Here is a 13142-nt window from a genome sequence, read left to right on the forward strand (position 1 = left end):
GCATCTCATACCTTTCAATAAGATCACCTCTCATTCTTTTAAACTCCAATGAGTAGAGTCCCAATCTGCTCAACCTTTCTTTATAAGTCAACCCCCTCATCCCAGGAATCAACCGAGTGAACCTTCTCTGAACTGCCTCCAAAGCAAGTGTATCCCTCCTTAAATACGGAGACCAAAACTGCACGCAGTACTCCAGGTGTGGTCTCACCAATACCCTGTATAGCTGTAGCAAGACTTCCCTGCTTTTATACTCCATCCCCTTGCAATAAAGGCCTACAGTGTGCGAATCGCAGCAGTAAACAGCAAAATCTCGCCTCCCTCTTTGGTGGCAAATGTCCCGAGAGGTTGGGAATGAATGTGGGATTTATCCAGGAGACAGCGAGCAGCAATGGCTGCGTCGCTTCAACAGCCCCTTTCCTACCTGCAAACCTCAAGGAGTGCCGGGTGTAACATTAAACCCCTTCCCCACCCCGAATCACCCCCACAACTGAAGGGGCTTACCTTTGTTGGGGCACCCAGCATTGTCTGGTGCTTCAACACCATTGGGCCATTCTTTGTGCCTCAGCCGCCATTGTGAGTCGTGCCTTGGTTATTCCACTGTGTGGGGCATCACAACAATCCCAATCGCGCCCTCACTCCCAGCTGGGCTGTCCGACAGTCCGCAGCCACTGGGAGTCGATTAGCAGCAGGAACCCTCCTGGATGTTTCCCCTCGAACCTCACCCACACCCCCCCCCTACCCCCAACACCCGGGGGTTCGAAGGGCAGGTGCAGCAACCCCCCCTAATGAAGCCCCAGCTAAGATTAGTTAACTTCACACAACAACATCCCACAGTGTTACGACGTCTGTAATGTAGTATAACGTCCCAGGAGCGATTATCAGACACAATTTGACACCGAGACATATCAGGACAGGTGACCAAAAGCTTGGTCAGTTTTAAGCAGCGTCTTAAATGAGGAGAGAGAGAGGGGAGAGGGTGAGGAAGGGAGATCCAGAGCTTGAGGCCCAGGTGGCTGAAGGCACGGTACTGCCCCTCCGACAGGGCGGCACTCCCTCAGTACTGTCCCTCCAACAGTGCGGCGCTCCCTCAGTACTGCCCCTCCGACAGGGCGGCACTCCCTCAGTACTGTCCCTCCGACAGGGCGGCACTCCCTCAGTACTCCCCCTCCGACAGTGCGGCACTCCCTCAGTACTGCCCCTCTGACAGTGCGGCACTCCCTCAGTACTGTCCCTCCGACAGTGCGGCACTCCCTCAGTACTCCCCCTCCGACAGTGCGGCACTCCCTCAGTACCGCCCCTCCGACAGTGCGGCGCTCCCTCAGTACCGCCCCTCCGACAGTGCGGCGCTCCCTCAGTACTACCCCTCCGACAGTGCGGCACTCCCTCAGTACCGCCCCTCCGACAGTGCGGCGCTCCCTCAGTACTGCCCCTCCGACAGTGCGGCGCTCCCTCAGTACCGCCCCTCCGACAGTGCGGCACTCCCTCAGTACCGCCCCTCCGACAGTGCAGTGCTCCCTCAGTACTGCCCCTCCGACAGTGCGGCACTCCCTCAGTACTGCCCCTCCGACAGTGCAGCACTCCCTCAGTACCGTCCCTCCGACAGTGCGGCACTCCCTCAGTACTGCCCCTCCGACAGTGCGGCACTCCCTCAGTACCGCCCCTCCGACAGTGCAGTGCTCCCTCAGTACTGCCCCTCCGACAGTGCGGCACTCCCTCAGTACTGCCCCTCCGACAGTGCGGCGCTCCCTCAGTACTGCCCCTCCGACAGTGCGGCACTCCCTCAGTACTGCCCCTCCGACAGTGCAGTGCTCCCTCAGTACTGCCCCTCCGACAGTGCGGCACTCCCTCAGTACTGCCCCTCCCACAGTGCGGCACTCCCTCAGTACTGCCCCTCCGACAGTGCGGCGCTCCCTCAGTACTGCCCCTCCGACAGTGCGGCTCTCCCTCAGTACTGCCCCTCCGACAGTGCGGCTCTCCCTCAGTACTGCCCCTCTGACAGTGCGGCTCTCCCTCAGTACTGCACCTCCGACAGTGCGGCTCTCCCTCAGTACTGCCCCTCCGACAGTGCGGCTCTCCCTCAGTACTGCCCCTCCGACAGTGCGGCACTCCCTCAGTACCGCCCCTCCGACAGTGCGGCACTCCCTCAGTACTGCCCCTCCGACAGTGCGGCACTCCCTCAGTACTGCCCCTCCGACAGTGCGGCACTCCCTCAGTACTGCCCCTCCGACAGTGCGGCGCTCCCTCAGTACTGCCCCTCCGACAGTGCGGCACTCCCTCAGTACTGCCCCTCCGACAGTGCGGTGCTCCCTCAGTACTGCCCCTCCGACAGTGCGGCACTCCCTCAGTACTGCCCCTCCGACAGTGCGGCACTCCCTCAGTACTGCCCCCCCGACAGTGCGGCACTCCCTCAGTACTGCCCCCCCGACAGTGCGGCACTCCCTCAGTACTGCCCACCACCAGCTTCACTGGGCTGGCCCGAAAATAAACCATCTCTGCAATGGTTAAAGAATCATGTGAACTGGAGTTGGCCATTTGTCAAAGGCAAGCATGAACTGCGGAGATGAAAGGAATTGGCCTGGGTCACCGATACTTAGTAATCTGAAACCAGCTCTGGGAACGTCCATCGACTGGAGGGGGGAGGGGAGCCGAGCTGAGTAATTTTGGTCTCTGGATCTTAAGTGATTTCCATGTGTATGTGCTACCTGCTCCGGAGGCTTGAGCCCGCAGTGTAGAACCATGTAAAGTCTTACAGCAACATCATCACGGGCAGTCCCTCGGAGTCGAGGAAGACTTGCTTCCACTCCAAAAGTGAGTCCTTAGGTGGCTGAACAGCCCAATACGAGAACCACAGTCCCTGTCACAGGTGGGACAGACAGTGGTTGAGGGAAGGGGAGGGTGGGACTGGTTTGCCGCACGCTCCTTCCGCTGCCTGCGCTTGGTTTCTGCACGCTCTCGGCGACGAGACTCGAGGTGCTCAGCGCCCTCCCGGAGGCACTTCCTCCACTTAGGGCGGACTGGTCTTTGGGCCAGGGACTCCCAGGTGTCGGTGGGGGATGTTGCACTTTAACAGGGAGGCTTTGACAGCAACAACAAGAAGTTATATTTATAGAGCACCTTTAACGTAGTGAAACTTCCCAAGGTGCTTCACAGGAGTGTTATGGGACAAAAGCAATTTGACACCGAGCCACATAAGGAGGAATTCCGGGCAGGTGATCAAAAGCTGAGTCAAAGAGGTCGGTTTTAAGGAGTGTCTTGAAGGAGGAGAGAGAGGTAGAGAGGGGTTTAGGGAGGGAGTTCCAGAGCTTGGGGCCCAGGCAACAGAAGGCACGGCCACCGATGGTGGAGCGATTATAATCAGGGATGGTCAGGAGGGCAGAATTAGAGGAGGGCAGAGATCTCGGGGGGTTGTGGGGCTGGAGGAGGTTACAGAGATAGGGAGGGGGCGAGGGTCATGGAGAGATTTGTAAATAAGGAAGACAATTTTTGAAATCGAGGCGTTGCTTAACTGGGAGTCAATGTAGGTCAGTGAGCACAGGGGGTGATGGGTGAGCGGGACTCGGTGTGAGTTAGGACATGGGGCAGTGAGCACAGGGGGTGATGGGTGAGCGGGACTCGGTGTGAGTTAGGAATGGGGCAGTGAGCACAGTGGGTGATGGGTGAGTGGGACTTGGTGCGAGTTACGACACGGGACAGTGAGCACAGAGGGTGATGGGTGAGTGGGACTGGGTGTGAGTTAGGACACGGGGCAGTGAGCACAGGGGGTGATGGGTGAGTGGGACTCGGTGTGAGTTAGGACATGGGGCAGTGAGCACAGGGGGTGATGGGTGAGTGGGACTCGGTGTGAGTTAGGACATGGGGCAGTGAGCACAGGGGGTGATGGGTGAGTGGGACTCGGTGCGAGTTAGGACACGGGGCAGTGAGCACAGCGGGTGATGGGTGAGCGGGACTCGGTGCGAGTTAGGACACGGAGCAGTGAGCACAGGGGGTGATGGGTGAGTGGGACTCGGTGCGAGTTAGCACACGGGGCAGTGAGCACAGGGGGTGATGGGTGAGTGGGACTTGGTGCGAGTTAGGACACGGGGCAGTGAGCACAGGGGGTGATGGGTGAGTGGCACTCGGTGCGAGTTAGGACACGGGGCAGTGAGCACAGGGGGTGATGGGTGAGTGGGACTCGGTGTGAGTTAGGACACGGGGCAGTGAGCACAGGGGGTGATGGGTGAGTGGGACTCGGTGTGAGTTAGGACACGGGGCAGTGAGCACAGGGGGTGATGGGTGAGTGGGACTCGGTGTGAGTTAGGATACAGGGCAGTGAGCACAGGGGGTGATGGGTGAGTGGGACTCGGTGTGAGTTAGGACACGGGGCAGTGAGCACAGGGGGTGATGGGTGAGTGGGACTGGGTGTGAGTTAGGACACGGGGACAGTGAGCACAGCGGGTGATGGGTGAGTGGGACTCGGTGTGAGTTAGGATACAGGGCAGCCAAGTTTTGGATCACCTCTAGTTTACATACACACGGCCTGCACCGTGAATGGTAGAGAGACAGAGGGAATGAATCATTTCAAGAAATAATGTCTTTTCCCCCGCGTTACACTAATGAAGGGGAGGAGGCGTGGCTGGGGGAGGTGAGGAAGGCTCCACACTGTCTGAAAGGAGGTATTTAAAGGGCGGAGGGGGGGAGGATTAGGAGGCAGCCAGCAATTCACATTCCCCTGGTGTAACTGGAACCCACACCTGGAGCAGACCAAGTCCCCGTAGTCCCTGACACCAGGCCAACCTCAGGCATTCCAGTTGGGCTCCAATCGTGACACATAGTCAGCTGTTCCATGGTGTCAGCAGCTTCCCTTCGCCCCGAGCCCTGCTCTGTTTTTATCCAGCTTCCAGCGTCGAGAAACAGGAACGGTGCACGTCCGGCGTGCCCCTTTTATTTTACGGGGTGGGCCCCACTTGCTCATTAAAAGGGCATCGCCGCACGCTGAGCTCGAATCATGGCTCACTGGGTTTAGCCCTCTCTCTCGCACCTCTGAGTCGCAAGGTCGTGGGTACTGAGGGAGCGCTGCACTGTCGGAGGGGTAGTACTGAGGGAGCGCCATACTGTCGGAGGGGCAGTACTGAGGGAGCGCTGCACTGTCGGAGGGGTAGTATTGAGGGAGCGCCGTACTGCACTGTCGGAGGGGCAGTACTGAGGGAGCGCCGCACTGTCGGAGGGGCAGTACTGAGGGAGCGCCGTACTGCACTGTCGGAGGGGCGGTACTGAGGGAGCGCCGCACTGTCGGAGGGGTAGTATTGAGGGAGCGCCGTACTGCACTGTCGGAGGGGCAGTACTGAGGGAGCGCCGCACTGTCGGAGGGGCAATACTGAGGGAGCGCCGCACTGTCGGAGGGGCAGTACTGAGGGAGTGCCGCACTGTCGGAGGGGCAATACTGAGGGAGCGCCGCACTGTCGGAGGGGCAGTACTGAGGGAGTGCCGCACTGTCGGAGGGGCAGTGCTGAGGGAGCGCCTCACTGTCGGAGGGGCAGTACTGAGGGAGTGCCGCACTGTCGGAGGGGCAGTACTGAGGGAGCGCCGCACTGTCGGAGGGGCAGTACTGAGGGAGCGCCTCACTGTCGGAGGGGCAGTACTGAGGGAGCGCCTCACTGTTGGAGGGGCAGTACTGAGGGAGTGCCGCACTGTCGGAGGGGCAGTACTGAGGGAGCACCGCACTGTCGGAGGGGCAGTACTGAGGGAGCGCCGCACTGTCGGAGGGGCAGTACTGAGGGAGCGCCGCACTGTCGGAGGGGCAGTACTGATGGAGCGCCGCACTGTCGGAGGGGCAGTACTGAGGGAGCGCCGCACTGTCGGAGGGGCAGTACTGAGGGAGCGCCGCACTGTCGGAGGGGCAGTACTGAGGGAGCGCCGCACTGTCGGAGGGGCAGTACTGAGGGAGTGCCGCACTGTCGGAGGGTCAGTACTGAGCGAGCGCCGCACTGTCGGAGGGGCAGTACTGAGGGAGCGCCGCACTGTCGGAGGGGTGGTACTGAGGGAGTGCCGCACTGTTGGAGGTGCCGTCTTTCGGGATGAGACGTTAAACCGAGGCCCCACCTTTCCTCTCAGGTGGACGTAAAAGATTCCACGGCAGTATTTCGAAGTTCTCCCTCTGGTGAAAATATTTATCCCTCAATCAACATAACAAAAATGGATGATCTGGGTCATTATCACGTTGCTGTGTGTGGGAGCTTGCTGTGCGCAAGTTGACTGCTGCATTTCCCACATTACAACAATGACCACACTCTAAAAATACTTCATTGGCTGTAAAGCGCTTTGGGACGTGAAGAGTTGGCCTTGGCCGCGATGGGCTCCAAGGTGGAATAGCCCGCACTTGCAGGAGGAGGAGTCAGTGGATTGTGGTACAGTGGGGTGAACTCTCCAACTCTTCCCTTCCTCCAACCTGCTCTGTACTTCACCCCTCCATTCCCTGCCTTCCCTCTAAACCTCCCCCTCCAGCACCTCCAGCCCCCCCCACTAGGACCAGCGATCCCAGCAGGGAGGGGCGATTGACCCTTCACCCTGGGTCTTGCACCATCTCACCTCACACAGAGGGAGGGGGCACAGAGAGCTTCCTCCTGAGTGGTGCGTGACACATCCTCGGGCTCAGGGAACCTGATAGTGTTCATTATCAATCAATCAAACAATATCAGGAAACAATGATTGAATTCAATTTCCCCGTTCCATTTCCTCTGTGACCGGCAAATAAATTTAGTTACTGCTCAACGTGAGTCATCACCTAAACAAGGATTACAGCATCATCAGTCATCAGTCCCAGGGCAGGGACAGGAGGTTAGATACAGAGTAAAGCTCCCTCTACACTGTCCCATCAAACACTCCCAGGGCAGGGACAGGGGGTTAGATACAGAGTAAAGCTCCCTCTACACTGTCCCATCAAACACTCCCAGGGCAGGTACAGGGGGTTAGATACAGAGTAAAGCTCCCTCTACACTGTCCCATCAAACACTCCCAGGGCAGGTACAGCACGGGGTTAGATACAGAGTAAAGCTCCCTCTACACTGTCCCATCAAACACTCCCAGGGCAGGTACAGGGGGTTAGATACAGAGTAAAGCTCCCTCTGCACTGTCCCATCAAACACTCCCAGGGCAGGTACAGGGGGTTAGATACAGAGTAAAGCTCCCTCTACACTGTCCCATCATTCACTCCCAGGGCAGGTACAGCACGGGGTTAGATACAGAGTAAAGCTCCCTCTACACTGTCCCATCAAACACTCCCAGGGCAGGGACAGGGGGTTAGATACAGAGTAAAGCTCCCTCTACACTGTCCCATCAAACACTCCCAGGGCAGGTGCACCACGGGGTTAGGTACAGAGTAAAGCTCCCTCTACACCGTTCCATCAAACACTCCCACGGTAGGTACAGGGGGTTAGATACAGAGTAAAGCTCCCTCTGCACTGTCCCATCAAACACTCCCAGGGCAGGTACAGTGTGGGGTTAGATACAGAGTAAAGCTCCCTCTGTACTGTCCCATCAAACACTCCCAGGGCAGGTACAACACGGGGTTAGATACAGAGTAAAGCTCCCTCTGCACTGTCCCATCAAACACTCCCAGGACAGGTACAGGGTGTTAGATACAGAGTAAAGCTCCCTCTGCACTGTCCCATCAAACACTCCCAGGGCAGGTGCACCACGGGGTTAGGTACAGAGTAAAGCTCCCTCTACACCGTTCCATCAAACACTCCCACGGTAGGTACAGGGGGTTAGATACAGAGTAAAGCTCCCTCTGCACTGTCCCATCAAACACTCCCGTTGAAGGGAAGGGCTGCTGTGAGCTCTGCTGGGGGTTTTCAGGAGTCTGCTGGGCCACTGCGGATACACGAATGGTTTGTGCCCCATCAGCGCCCCCCGGAGGCGCTAACGGCAGGTGCACAGGAGGCCAATTCCGGCCCCACAGTGACACAATGGCGCCACGTGCTGGTTGCCCGCTGTTACTACAGGGAGTTTAGTAAATGCTTGGAGCCAGCTGGGAGGGGAATGTTCGTGTCCAAGCGCTCCCCAAAGGATCGGCTCGGGCTCCCGGTACTTGGTGATGAGCGGGGAGCCTGGGCTGTGCCACAGGGGAGTCGGTCTCCCACTCTGTTATTCACACTGTCACCCACTGACTGCTGAGGCAGGAGACGTTACAAGGGACCACCCTCAAAGCCTCCCTGATAAAATGCAACATCCCCACCGACACCTGGGAGTCCCGGGCCCAAAGACCAGTCCGCCCTAAGTGGAGGAAGTGCATCCGGGAGGGCGCTGAGCACCTCGAGTCTCGTCGCCGAGAGCGTGCAGAAAGCAAGCGCAGGCAGCGGAAGGAGCGTGCGGCAAACCAGTCCCACCCTCCCCTTCCCTCAACCACTGTCTGTCCCACCTGTGACAGGGACTGGGGTTCCCGTATTGGACTGTTCAGTCACCCGAGAACTCACTTTTAGAGTGGAAGCAAGTCTTCCTCGACTCCGAGGGACTGCCTGTGATGATGATGATGCTGAGGCAGTAATTAAAGAAAAGATTGGATTTCTATAGCAACTTTCCTCACACCGGGTAGTCCCAAAGCGGTTTATATACATTTTGGAGTGTGGTCACTGTTGTATTGTGGGAAACGCAGCAGCCAATTTGCGCACAGCAAGCTCCCACACACAGCAACGTGATGATGACCCGGATCATCTGTTTTTACTGATGTTGTTTGAGGGATAAATATTGGCCCCAGGTCACCGGGGAAAACTCCCCTGCTCTTCTTCCAAATACTGGCTCTCGATCATTTACATCCACGTGAGAGGGCAGACGGGGCCTCGGTTTAACGTCTCATCTGAAAGGTGGCCCCTTCGAGAGTGCGGCGCTCCCTCGGTACTGCCCCTCCGACAGTGCGGCGCTCCCTCAGTACTGCCCCTCCGACAGTGCAGCGCTCCCTCAGTACTGCCCCTCCGACAGTGCGGCGCTCCCTCAGTACTGCCCCTCCGACAGTGCGGCGCTCCCTCAGTACTGCCCCTCCGACAGTGCGGCGCTCCCTCAGTACTGCCCCTCCGACAGTGCAGCGCTCCCTCAGTACTGCCCCTCCAACAGTGCAGCGCTCCCTCAGTACTGCCCCTTCGACAGTGCGGCACTCCCTCAGTACTGCCCCTCCGACAGTGCGGTGCTCCCTCAGTACTGCCCCTCCGACAGTGCGGCGCTCCCTCAGTACTGCCCCTCCGACAGTGCTGCACTCCCTCAGTACTGCCCCTCCGACAGTGCGGCGCTCCCTCAGTACTGCCCCTCCGACAGTGCAGCGCTCCCTCAGTACTGCCCCTCCGACAGTGTGGCGCTCCCTCAGTACTGCCCCTCCGACAGTGCGACACTCCCTCAGTACTGCCCCTCCGACAGTGCGGCGCTCCCTCAGTACTGCCCCTCCGACAGTGCAGCGCTCCCTCAGTACTGCCCCTCCGACAGTGCGGCGCTCCCTCAGTACTGCCCCTCCGACAGTGCTGCACTCCCTCAGTACTGCCCCTCCGACAGTGCGGCGCTCCCTCAGTACTGCCCCTCCGACAGTGCAGCGCTCCCTCAGTACTGCCCCTCCGACAGTAGGGCGCTCCCTCAGTACTGCCACTCCGACAGTGCAGCACTCCCTCAGTACTGCCCCTCCGACAGTGCGGCGCTCCCTCAGTACTGCCCCTCCGACAGTGCGGCACTCCCTCAGTACTGCCCCTCCGACAGTGCGGCACTCCCTCAGTACTGCCCCTCCGACAGTAGGGCGCTCCCTCAGTACTGCCCCTCCGACAGTGCAGCACTCCCTCAGTACTGCCCCTCCGACAGTGCAGTGCTCCCTCAGCACTGCCCCTCCGACAGTGCGGCGCTCTCTCAGTACTGCCCCTCCGACAGTGCGACACTCCCTCAGTACTGCCCCTCCGACAGTGCGACACTCCCTCAGGACTGCCCCTCCGACAGTGCGGCACTCCCTCAGCACTGCCCCTCCGACAGTGCGGCACTCCCTCAGTACTGCCCCACCGACAGTGCGATGCTCCCTCAGCACTGCCCCTCCGACAGTAGGGCGCACCCTCAGCACTGCACTGGAGTGTCAGCCGAGGTTTTTGTCCCTGGAGTGGGACTTGAACCCACAACCTTCTGACTCAGAGGAGAGAGTGCTGCCCACTGAGACACAGCTGACACAGTAATGTTTCTGCCTCGCGCTGTTTCAAAGTCCCCTTCTGCACAGATCCTCAGTCTTATCCAGGAAGTGACATCATCAGTCCCTCTTAGGTTCCAAACCACTTTGCGATGAATTCGATAATTCTTGCTACACGTTCGCCATTACCGAGCGCAATGTGAGCACGGACCACTTTGAATTGTACCTAATGATTTGTAACACAGAGGAATTAGATCGATGGGGCAGATATATCCACACAAGCATCTACAGGCCGATACTCCCAGGAGTTTCGAAGAATGAGAGGTGATCTCATTGATACGATTCTGAGGGGGAGTGACAGGGTAGATACAGGGAGGGTGTTTCCCCCCCGGGCTGGGGAGTCTAGAACCAGGGGTCACACAGTCTCAGGATAAGGGGTCGGCCATTGAGGACTGAGATGAGGAGGAATTTCTTCACTCAAAGTGTTATGTATGTAAACTTGTATATACCTTGAACAGCCACCAGAGGGCTCATCCCCCGGAGTCCCAAGGGATCCCACAATCCCTTGGGAGCACTGGTACTTAAGGTGGCCTCACAGGCTGGAGAGGCACTCTGGGAGACCTGCAATAAAAGACTAAGGTCACACGTTACTTTGAGCTCACAGTATCCAGTCAGACACTTCATTCACACTTAACACAGAGGGGTGGTGTCTCTTTGGAATTCTCTGTCCCAGAGGGCTGTGGAGGCTCCGTCGTTGAGTAAACTGAAGGCAGGGATTGGGGAATTTTGGCGTCTCGGGGGATCGAGGGATATGGGGATCGGGCGGGAAAGTGTTGAGGCCGATGGTCAGCCGTGATCTCATTGAATGGCGGAGCCGGCTCGAGGGGCCGAATGGCCGACTCCTGCTCCTAGTTCTCATGTTCCATGATTGGTACGGTACAAGCGGAAATAAAGTAGAATGTAATTTTGAAACGTACCTGAATTTAGAAGGGCCAGCAGAAGGGAGACCTCGAGAATGGAACACTTCATACTTGCTGCCGCTCAGTGTGAGTGAAAGGCAGAGAAATGACTGACTGCGTCAGTGAGCAAGGCAAGAGGAAGTTGCCCTTTCCTTTTGTTAAAAATATCTATCAGGCTCAGCCACATTTGGTGAGCATCTGCTCCTCACATTATCAAGTGGCCTATCCCTTTTATATCTGGAGCTCCAAAGCCAACTTCCTCTTATCAGCCTGTGAAGCAGATGCAAAATTCACAAGAAATGCCCCTGAGCTTGGGCTCATTCGAAAGGAAATTTAATTTGGGACTATCTACCAAAAAGTTTGAAATCCTAATGTGCTTATGGAAGTGTTGTGTATCTGTAAAGCATGCACTCCCATGTTCCGCCACCAGGGAGCGCATCCCCTGAAGTCCCAAGGGATCCCAGCATCCCTTGGGAGCACTGTATATAAGCCGGCCCCCAAGGCCTGTTCCTCACTCTGGAGTATCTTATTAAAGACTGAGGTCACTGTTACTTTAACCTCCCTGTGTACAGCTCATCTGGAACACAATAACTGGCGACGAGGATACGAATCCAACGCAAAGCTGCAGCAAACTGTGGGCATCCTGGAGAAGTTCTCGGAGGGTGAGGACTGGGAAGCCTATGTCGAACGGCTAGACCAGTACTTTGTAGCCAACGAGCTGGACGGAGAAGGAAGCGCTGCAAAAAGGAGAGCGGTTCTACTCACAGTCTGTAGGGCACCGACCTACAGCCTCATGAAGAATCTTCTGGCTCCGGTGAAACCACAGATAAGTCGTATGAGGAGCTGTGCACATTGGTTCGGGAGCATCTTAACCCGAGGGAGAGCTTGCTGATGGCGAGGTATCGGTTCTACACGTGCCAGCGATCTGAAGGTCAGGAAGTGGCGAGCTACGTCGCTGAGCTAAGGTGACTTGCAGGACAATGTGAGTTTGATGGCTACCTGGAGCAAATGCTCAGAGACTTTTTTGTACTGGGCATTGGCCACGAGACCATCCTATGAAAACTTTTGACTGTAGAGACACCAACCCTCAGTAAGGCCATTGCGATAGCACAGGCGTTTATGTCCACCAGTGATAACACCAAACAAATCTCTCAGCACACAAGTGCTAGCAATGTTCATAAATTAACTGGAACTGTGTTTGCGAGCAGAAATGTACAGGGCAGAACCCACGAGTCTGCAACTGCCAGCAGGCCTCAGGTGACCCAGATGACTCAGAGTCCGCAACAAAGGATGAATGCAAGGCAATTCACACCTTGTTGGCGTTGTGGAGGCTTCCATTCAGCCTATTCATGCCGCTTCAAAGGGTATGTTTGCAAGAGCTGTGGAACAATGGGGCACCTCCAACGAGCTTGCAAACGAGCTGCAAGCTCTGCAAAACCTGTTAACCACACGTGGCAGAGGAAAATCGGTCCATGGTGGATCAAAGCAATTTCGAGCCTCAGAGAGAGGAGGCACATGCTGAAGTACACGGGGTGCACACATTTTCGACGAAATGTCCACCTATAATGCTAACTGTAAAATTGAATGGCTTACTCGTAGCCATGGAACTGGACACTGGCGCTAGCCAATCCATCATGAGTAAAAAGATGTTTGAGAGACTGTGGTGCAACAAGGCACTCAGACCAGTCCTGAGCCCCATCCACACGAAACTGAGAACGTACACCAAAGAGCTTATCACTCTCCTGGGCACCGCTATGGTCAAGGTCACCTACAAGGGCACGGTGCACGAACTGCCACTCTGGATTGTCCCGGGCGATGGCCCCATACTGCTTGGAAGGAGCTGGCTGGGCAAAATCCGCTGGAACTGGGATGACATCCGAGCGCTATCACATGTCGATGAGGTCTCATGTACCCAGGTTCTTAATAAATTTCCTTCCCTTTTTGAGCCAGGCATTGGAAACTTTTCCGGGGCGAAGGTGCAAATCCACTTGGTCCCAGAGGCACGACCCATTCACCACAAGGCGCGAGCAGTACCTCACATGATGAGGGAGAGAGTGGAAATC

At 57.1% G+C, this 13142-nt stretch overlaps 1 protein-coding gene across 2 annotated transcripts in view; it reads right to left on the bottom strand.

Moving 5' to 3' along the window:
* Positions 1-11171, bottom strand: part of LOC139240374 (basal cell adhesion molecule-like) — a 166195-nt gene extending 155024 nt beyond the window's left edge. For both annotated transcript variants that reach the window (XM_070868847.1, XM_070868845.1), the window contains exon 1: positions 11098-11171. In XM_070868847.1, coding sequence (XP_070724948.1) covers positions 11098-11149 — 52 coding nt within the window. In that variant the 5' untranslated portion in view covers positions 11150-11171. The remainder of the gene's footprint in view (positions 1-11097) is intronic.
* Between the last annotated feature and the right edge of the window lie 1971 nt (positions 11172-13142).

The sequence above is a fragment of the Pristiophorus japonicus genome, chromosome 31 (genome assembly GCF_044704955.1).
Source record: "Pristiophorus japonicus isolate sPriJap1 chromosome 31, sPriJap1.hap1, whole genome shotgun sequence".
Taxonomy (NCBI): domain Eukaryota; kingdom Metazoa; phylum Chordata; class Chondrichthyes; family Pristiophoridae; genus Pristiophorus; species Pristiophorus japonicus.